We start from the raw sequence: 8,780 nt of genomic DNA on the forward strand, positions 1-8,780 counted from the left end.
TTTTTTGTCTATAAATACTAAATGATACTTAACAAGGCTGCTCTTGCACAAAATGTTGCATCCGGACACTTATTTCCAATTTAAATCTTATCTATGCAATATTAGATTATTTTTTTATTGATATTTTGCTTCCTTTTCTATTTAATTCCAATGTTTAGTTTAGGGTTTATTCAACTTCAGATGTAGCAAAACAACTTTGGCGTTAATAAGTGAATTATGTAGGATTTTTATTTAGAAATTACCAATTTCAGAGCTCAGATCCAGCTCGGATTTTGTATGGAAAAATTGAAACAAGTTGATTCTACTTCATTCAAAATTTGAGCCGGTTTCGAGCTGCGCATAATTTTTATCCATTTTTTTTTAGTAAGTAGAGGCTTAATATGAAGTTTAAATCTAAGATATTTTTATTTGTCATTATAATTTTACAATTTTACTCCTAAACTAGGATTAACTTTTTAAAAAATACAAATTAGTGTGCATTAACATTGATACTTACTGATAGTTGAATTGCTAAATGTATGAGAAATTTTTTGGATTTAATAACGGATCTATAACTCACAATGCAGCCATAAGTCATACAATTTCAAGGATTTGCTGCAATTTTAAGGTAATCTAAACTTGTTACTGAATCAATTGATGTTGTTGTTGGTGCTGCTCGTGTGCAATTAAAAATTCAACCAGACGATACTAAAATCATTTCAAAGAATGAACAGTCATTGGGTATAATTTTAGAACTTAATTTTAATGCTTTATTTTTGTCATGTCAAGTTGATATCACATGAGTTATCCAACAGGTGTCTTCGACTAAATAATTTTGTTGTGAATCAATAGCAGCTGTTGATTAAATATATGGATGTAATTATAATCAGGTTTACGATTTTTGCGATAGTTTCATATCCTTGAGTTATGCTGTCTTCAAATTCTTTTAGCCAAAAAGTCTGGAGATAGCAAGGTTTAATTTCCATATTTTTTTGCGTCGCTGTTTAGAGCAAAATCTTGACATTAACATTAGTCACTTTGTTAATTGGTTGCATAAATCAAATGTGATGCATTGGCTTCCTTAGATTATGCATCACAATGTCAGTTATCAGCAAAATTTGCAATTCTGTTAACTGCTTCCCTTAGTCGACTTTTAAATACCAATTCAAGGAGACTTCAAGCTCTGATTTGAACAAAAAATTCAGAAATATAAATAGAACATAAAGGTAGTTCCTATACTCACGTCTAGTCCATCTCAAATGACAATTACTAATAATCGTGACTTACAAATGAGTGGATTATTGAATCTGTAGAATACATACATACATAAGAAGTTTACATACATTTTAAGGGCTGTAAGTTATCAATATTGTCTTATTCCCTTAAATTTACTTCACTCCTGCTCTAGACAGATGTAATAAACAAGTTAACAAAAACTGGATTAATTTTCAGAACAGAACAGTATTTGGTACAGCACAGCTGTCACGTATACTCATCCAAAAGACACCTGATTAACAAATCTAATGATATGTAAACATTGGTTTGAACTGGTATAATAATTATACTAACTTAATTCTTCTGGAAACGAGGCTTAAAATTTAAATAAATTTATCATTTTCCTGTCGATTCATTCAGACATTCAAGGAACAAAACATCAATAAAATGATTAAGAATTGGTTTCTAGAAAATGTAAATTGGTTTAATATGAAAAAATGGTTTGAAAAAACATAAATAATATTTGTACAAAAAAGTAAAAACTTAAATTTCATTTTAAAAATTGAATTTAATTTTAAAAAAAATAAATTTTATTTTTAAAAAAATTGAAATTTATTTTAAAAAAAATTGAATTTTGTTTTAAAAACATTAAATTTTTTTAAATTTAATTTTATGTTTAAAAAAAGTTGAATTTTATTTTAAAAAAAATTGAATTTTATTTTAAAAACATTAAACTTTATTTAAAAAATATTAAAAATTAATTTGTGAAATTTAAAACAAAATTTCGCATTATTGTTCAAATAAAAAAGAAATTAAAAAATCTGCAATTAAAAAATAACATAAAATTTCTTCATTTAACAGCCTGAACTCAATTCGGCATATTGTCCTTGACATCACAGCTGATGATGAATAGTTGACCAAATAGCGATAAAAAGAAGGAAAAGAAATATTCGAGATTATTTTTGCACAGTTTTTTTTTTTTATCTGTAAATAATAATGTCTCGGTTCCGAAACAAAACGAAGTTATTGTTGTTCGTTCGCACATGTTTCTACACCTGTAACAACAACAGTAACTTTTCCTTCCTGGTGAGCTTTTGGTTGTTGATTCTTTTTTGTTTGATGTGCTCAAAATTACTGGTTTTTAAAGATGTTATGTTGAAGATTTTTTGATGTTTGAATGTTTTTTGAAGTTTTCGTTAATTTTGAAAAAAGTTTTGAAATTTTTATTTTTTTTAACTTTTTTAAATTTGTTTTTAACTTTTTTAAATTTGTTTTTGATATTTTTAAATTTTTTTAAAATTTATCAATTTTTGAATTTAATTTTCTTGAATATTAAAAATAACTTTTATCTTTAAATCAGTTTAATAAAATTATTAAAATATTTTTTTTTTTAAATTTGAAAATCAGATAAAATTTTATCATTTATTAAAATTTTTCACTTTATTTTCTAATCTTAATTAATCATTAAATTAATTAAAAATTCATATTCTCAATTTTAAATGCTTAATAATTTTAATATTATTCAATTTCACGATCTCACAGAGCGCACGGAAGTCTTCAACATTTATCAAGTTTCTTGCTCTTTTCGCTCATTTTCAACACACTCTTTTATAAGTGCATGAAAAAGTGAGAATTTCGATCAGTTTAACATTTTCAGTCCACAGTTTAACACTGCATGGCAGTAAAAGTTCTGATTTAAAAAGCTTTTCAAATTTCAATACAAATTTAATTAAATAATTTTTTTAAAAAGAAACTTAAAGTTAAAAATTAAAATGGAAGTTTTATCAGGAAAGAATCAAAATTTAAGTGAAGATTTAATGTTAAATAACAACAACCAAAAAAATGTTCATAATAAAAATTTCGCGACCATAATTGAGGAAAATTATGTTCCAATTCCTGAATTTTATAGTGGCAAAAGTGTTTTTATCACTGGAGGTAACAAATAAAGTGAAACAATTTATTTCAAAAAATAGAAAAATTTTTAAAAAATTTTAAAATTTTATAGAGTTTAAAAATTGAAAAAATTAAAAATTAAAAAATTTGAAATATTAAAAAAAGTTTAAAAATATTTAAAAAAATTGAAAAATTGAAGGAAAATAAAAATTTGAAAATTAAAAAAATTAAAAATTTTTAAAATTGAAAAAAAAAATTAAAAAAAAATAATTTTAAAAATAAAATAAAACAATTTAAAAATTAAAAAAATCAGATAAATTTGAAAAATTTAATTAGTTAAAGTTAAAGTTATTTTCTTAATTAAAATGTTTAACAATTTTTTTTATTTCCAAAATCCCAGCAACTGGATTTCTCGGCAAAATCCTTGTCGAAAAACTCCTCCGATCATGTCCAAACATAAAAAACATTTATCTCCTCATGCGTCCCAAAAAGGACCAAAAAATGCACGAGCGACTTGCTGAAATTTTCAAAGTTCCACTATTTGACTTAATTCGTGATAAAAATCCAGAATATTTTTCAAAAGTGATAATGATTGGTGGTGACATGAAGTCACATGAGTTGGGAATCTCCGACAGTGATCAACAAATTTTAATTCAAAATGTTTCGATAATTTTCCATTGTGCTGCAACTGTGAGATTTAATGAGAAAATTAGAGAAGCAATTGAAATTAATGTTAAAGGAACTCAAAAGTTGATGGATTTGGGACGGAAATTGGATGATCTGAAGGTGAGTTGAAAGCTTTGAATGTCATTTGTTCCTTGATTTTTGATATAATTCAGCCATTCCTTTGTCATTTTTTGAATTTATTCTTATAATATATTAATATATTTAATAAAATTCCATACATTATTCAAAAAGTGATCTTCATTTTCATATTCAAGTTCAATTTACTTTCGTCTTATTCATGACCGAGACCTTGATCTTACAACTTGCTCTTATTGTATGAATTTTCTTGGAATTTACCACACAAGAACCATCTCATTCATAAAATTCAGAATGTAAATGTTTATCAATTTGTAAAAATTAAACAAAAATTAGTTATTTATTTTTGGCAAATGTTTGTTCTCTTTTGGAATTATTAAGAATGTCAATTTACTGCCATGTGTGATCATTGTTAAGCAAGAGTGAGTAACCTTTAGTTTTGTGTTACGTTTCTATGTACGGGGATTTAAGAGACAGTTAGCTAGGATTTTGTGAGAATTTCGTAGAATTCATGAGTTTTATGCTCAATATATTCTGCTAGATCAATGTTAGATTGATATGCTTAAGATGAATCGTCAAAATGTCATAAAATAGAGAGACAAAGGCATTCATACAACAAAAAGATCATTATGGTACCTAAAACCGGTAACCTTGTCTGTTAGGAAATGGCTACCATTGGTTCATTTTGTTGCTAAAAAATGAGATTTGTCATCTTTTAATTTGATAGATAGAAATGTATGTTTATTTCACCAAAATTTAATTTTAGATTGATAAATTTAGAGTTGGCTGGATTAAGAGTTTTCTCGACTCTGTTTGAAGTCCGGACTCCCTACATTCTATCAAACCCCGTTTGATATACAGTGAATAGAAGCATAACAGACATGGAAGATTAAGTTTGTAATTTATTTCAAATATATTACACCGAAGTACAAATGTGACTTATCATTGTTATTAATAGTGACCAGCAATTTTTTGAGAATTTTTGCAAATTTTTGAAGAATTTTATTGATGCATGAAGTGACTATGACAGTTAAGAACTTTAGTATGTTATCTGATGATTAAAAATTTGTAAAATAAGTAATGGATCTAATGTCAGTCTAGATTTGTCTAATATAATCACTTTAGATAATTTGATTTGGCTAATCGATCCAAAATACGAAATAATTCAGGCATGATTCTAAAATGATGCCCAAAACGGTGCAAAGTCAGAGTCAAGATCCGGTATGTGCCGTTATATGCTGTTTGGGTGAATAAGATTTCATTCATTCAAAAATGACAAGTCAAAATTATCATTTACATCCTATTTACAAATCATCTCTCACTAAAGCATCTCCATATTTCATCAAACGCATAATCCATGCAATTAAAATGCAAAACATTACTTTTTAAGGTTAAGTACTCTTGAATTGTGATGAGCCAAAAGATTTCATTTACGCTCATTATTTTGTGAGTAATTAGATTTTGCTAAAAAAAAGTATGACTTAATAGCATTAAATGTGTTTATATTTACCTTGACTATTTGCTCAATGAGTTATGGGAAATAGTATTGACACTTTAGATTTTATTTAATTCTTTCGTAATTTTTTTCTCTTCTCATTTTGTTATATTTTGATTGAATTATCTTTTGAGGAATGATTCGATTCTTTTTGGAAATGCTTTACTTTGAAATATTTTTCCAAATGTTATCCTAATCAATATAGCCTGTTCGCTAGGGTACCGTTGCACTATGGGCCAGAAATGAATTTTTTTTCTAAAAATTATTTTCTTGGCTTTTTTGATAGTCCCTATTCTGCTCTATATAACGTTAGTCAAAAAACTTTTCAAGTCGTTACTTTGTGGGAGATATGGCATTTTGAAGTTAGTAAGTCGACCATTTTCATGTATCATTAAAATTGATCTCACCGATTACTGTATTGATTAATCTTCTTAAAACTTTTTTTGTTTATTAGCTTAATATAGGTCCTTAATTTTAAGATATAAAAAAATTTCCCAGGCATCGGAAAATTATGTGAAAAACTTAATTTTTCTTGAAAACCACGTGGTCACAATACTTCCGTTTGTCTAGCTCATTACTGATGCAATTTTTTATTCTTAATTGTTCTTTATATTAAAGATAATATAATAATCTACAACTTTTGTGAACATATTGTATAATTTTGTCCAAGTTCTGATAGTGAAAAAATAGATTTTTCCTAAAAAAACTTCAATTTTTTGACAAAAATTGCTCTAGCGCTTCAGGAGTATAGATGGTAGTGGAATTTTTTTTCGGATTTTGAAAGCTCTTTGTTACTACTATAAAACAATGCAATAAAATAAGAATGCGTTCTCTTGGCAAAAGGCACTTTTTTGGCTCTGAAAGTCACATGTCACGCACTCCTCATATAGAAAAAAATTCATAAAAATTATAGATCTTATTAAAATTTACTAATTATAGTCTAGATTGATAGATCTATTCAATATGCATATTTTGAGTATAAATATGTCATGGTTTGGTCCAGTTTTATGGGCAAAATTTCAAAATTTCGATTTTTACTAAAATTTTTGAGAAAAAAATAACTTTTTTTCTCGAACTCAATGAAACTTGTTCAAATTTTTTTTAAAAGATGTATTTTTATGTGTATAACAACTTTTGTTCAGCAACTTCTCATAAATATTTGATTTTTGGCCTGAAATTTTGAAAAAACTTAAAAATACCCTAATTTTTGGGTATTTTTTGAACAAATCTTACGAAATCTTATCAAGTATCAATTTTTAATATGAGATTATTGACTAACTTTATATTTTCGAGAATGATCTTTCATTTTCCGATGAGAAACTCATAGGTTTTCATATAAAAATGTTCTAAAAAATGACTTTAAGTAGTTCGAGCAAGGAGATCAAAATTTTCAAATTCACTTTTCCATAGCTAAAACTATTCAGATGACTTTAAAACTTTCTGAATTTATTTATTATTATGTTTTTCACATAATTTTCCGATGCCTGGGAAATTTTTTTATATCTTAAAATTAAGGACCTATATTAAGCTAATAAACAAAAAAAGTTTTAAGAAGATTAATCAATACAGTAATCGGTGAGATCAATTTTAATGATACATGAAAATGGTCGACTTACTAACTTCAAAATGCCATATCTCCCACAAAGTAACGACTTGAAAAGTTTTTTGACTAACGTTATATAGAGCAGAATAGGGACTATCAAAAAAGCCAAGAAAACAATTTTTAGAAAAAAAATTCATTTCTGGCCCATAGTGCGTTGTCTCGTTATAATAACTGCGTATTTTGACTTATTTTGGCGTGAAAACTTCGGTTCGTCTGCTATTCGGGATTAGTTCCATTATATGCCTCTGCAATGACAACTTTTAAATCAGAGACAAGAAAATTAATTTGGACTGGAAATTTGTAGCTTTTTCACAAAAGAGTGCTGGTACTCAATTCCGTGAAACTTCCTAATTTAGAATCCTAAAAATATGTAATTTTAAAACATTCATTGATTTTATTTTAGCTAAAATTCAACTGAAGCAACCTAAACCGATAATCTAATGCTTGTCCAAAGCTACATTTTTAGTATTTTTCAACTAATTCTCGGTTTCTAATCTCTTATTTACTTTACTTATTAGTTGAAGCGAATATTAGCTCATTGTCGCGATTAGAATATATTCTGTCAAATGTTCTTAGGATATATTCATTCAGAGCAGTGTTGTCCAAACTAAGGAAATTTTATGAGTCGCATATCGTGAGCGGTTTTAGTCGTAATTTATCTTAAAGGTGTATCAAGGCACAAAAGTTTGAACAATACTGCATTAGAACCTCTCGATTAGGATCCTTATTCGGTATAATTTTCAATACAGTAAATACTAGAGTATCGAGAGCGCCCGTGGTGCCCATCTTCAGAATTTTCAGCTTCACATAGCTTCATGTGGCATCACATAACACCCAAATTCCCGATGATACCCCTCAATTTTCGGCTTCACATGGCTTCTCAAAATGGCTTTACATGGCTTCTGTTCTTGAATCAGCAAAGCAATTTGCTGTTTATAATACAGATAATATTTAAATTTTTATATTTTACAGGCATTCATATATGTATCAACTGCATACAGCAACTGTGATCGTCACGAAGTAGACGAAATATTTTATGATATTTCATTCAACTCACAGGCAGTGATTGATTTGACAGAAAACTTTCCCGATGAATTTTTGGATCAGGTAAGTCAATATTAGCCAAGATACCGAGGTAGAGTGGATACTTCTTGATGATGCATTTCTGATCAGTGTTTAGAGATATTATGTTTGTCATTGGCTGATCCTTAAGCTTAAAGATTAATAAATTTGTTAAAATACCCGCAGTAATCCTCAACAGGTTTTATATCTTTTAATCTTTACAGTGCACCGAATTTTTGGTCAAAAAACGTCCAAATACTTACACATTTACAAAAGCAATAGCCGAAGATATTATTAGAAGAGAAACAAAGCTTCCAATAGCCGTTGTTCGTCCATCGATTGGTAATTCTAACTATTATTATTTAACATTTATACATTCAGTCACACAAAAATTCTATTAAATAAATAGTCACAGCAACTGTTTCTGAGCCAATGCCTGGATGGATCGATAGTTTATTTGGACCAACAGCTGTCATCGCTGCAAATGGTAAAGGAATTTTTCACACAATAATTGGCGATTCGGACATGTTTATTGACTTGGTTCCTGCTGATACAGTAAGACAATTGAAATGAAATCCTTATGGAAGTTAACTAATGTTTGAGAATATTTAGGTAATAAATGTAATAATTGCTGCAGCATGGAAAACAGCACAGTCAAAATCATCAGAAATAATGATTTATAATGCCACGACAAGCACAAAAAATCCAGTATCATGGGGTACATTTACTGATAGGATGTTTGAGTCAACACATAAGAATCCATATGGTAAA

The 8,780-nt window shown here is 27.5% G+C and overlaps 1 protein-coding gene across 1 annotated transcript; it reads left to right on the top strand.

The window, feature by feature from the left end:
* Window positions 1-2,871: 2,871 nt before the first annotated feature.
* On the top strand, window positions 2,872-8,774 carry LOC139097047 (putative fatty acyl-CoA reductase CG5065; the record flags this gene model as incomplete). The annotated part of the gene is made up of 6 exons (XM_070648807.1): window positions 2,872-3,129; window positions 3,488-3,873; window positions 7,920-8,054; window positions 8,234-8,351; window positions 8,419-8,564; window positions 8,622-8,774. Coding segments are annotated over exons 1-6 (1,101 nt in total), but the record flags the coding sequence as incomplete, so codon positions are not given.
* Between the last annotated feature and the right edge of the window lie 6 nt (window positions 8,775-8,780).

This window comes from Chironomus tepperi, unplaced genomic scaffold (assembly GCF_022539635.2).
Source record: "Chironomus tepperi strain 1889 unplaced genomic scaffold, CSIRO-AGI_Ctep_v1 contig_412, whole genome shotgun sequence".
NCBI lineage: Eukaryota > Metazoa > Arthropoda > Insecta > Diptera > Chironomidae > Chironomus > Chironomus tepperi.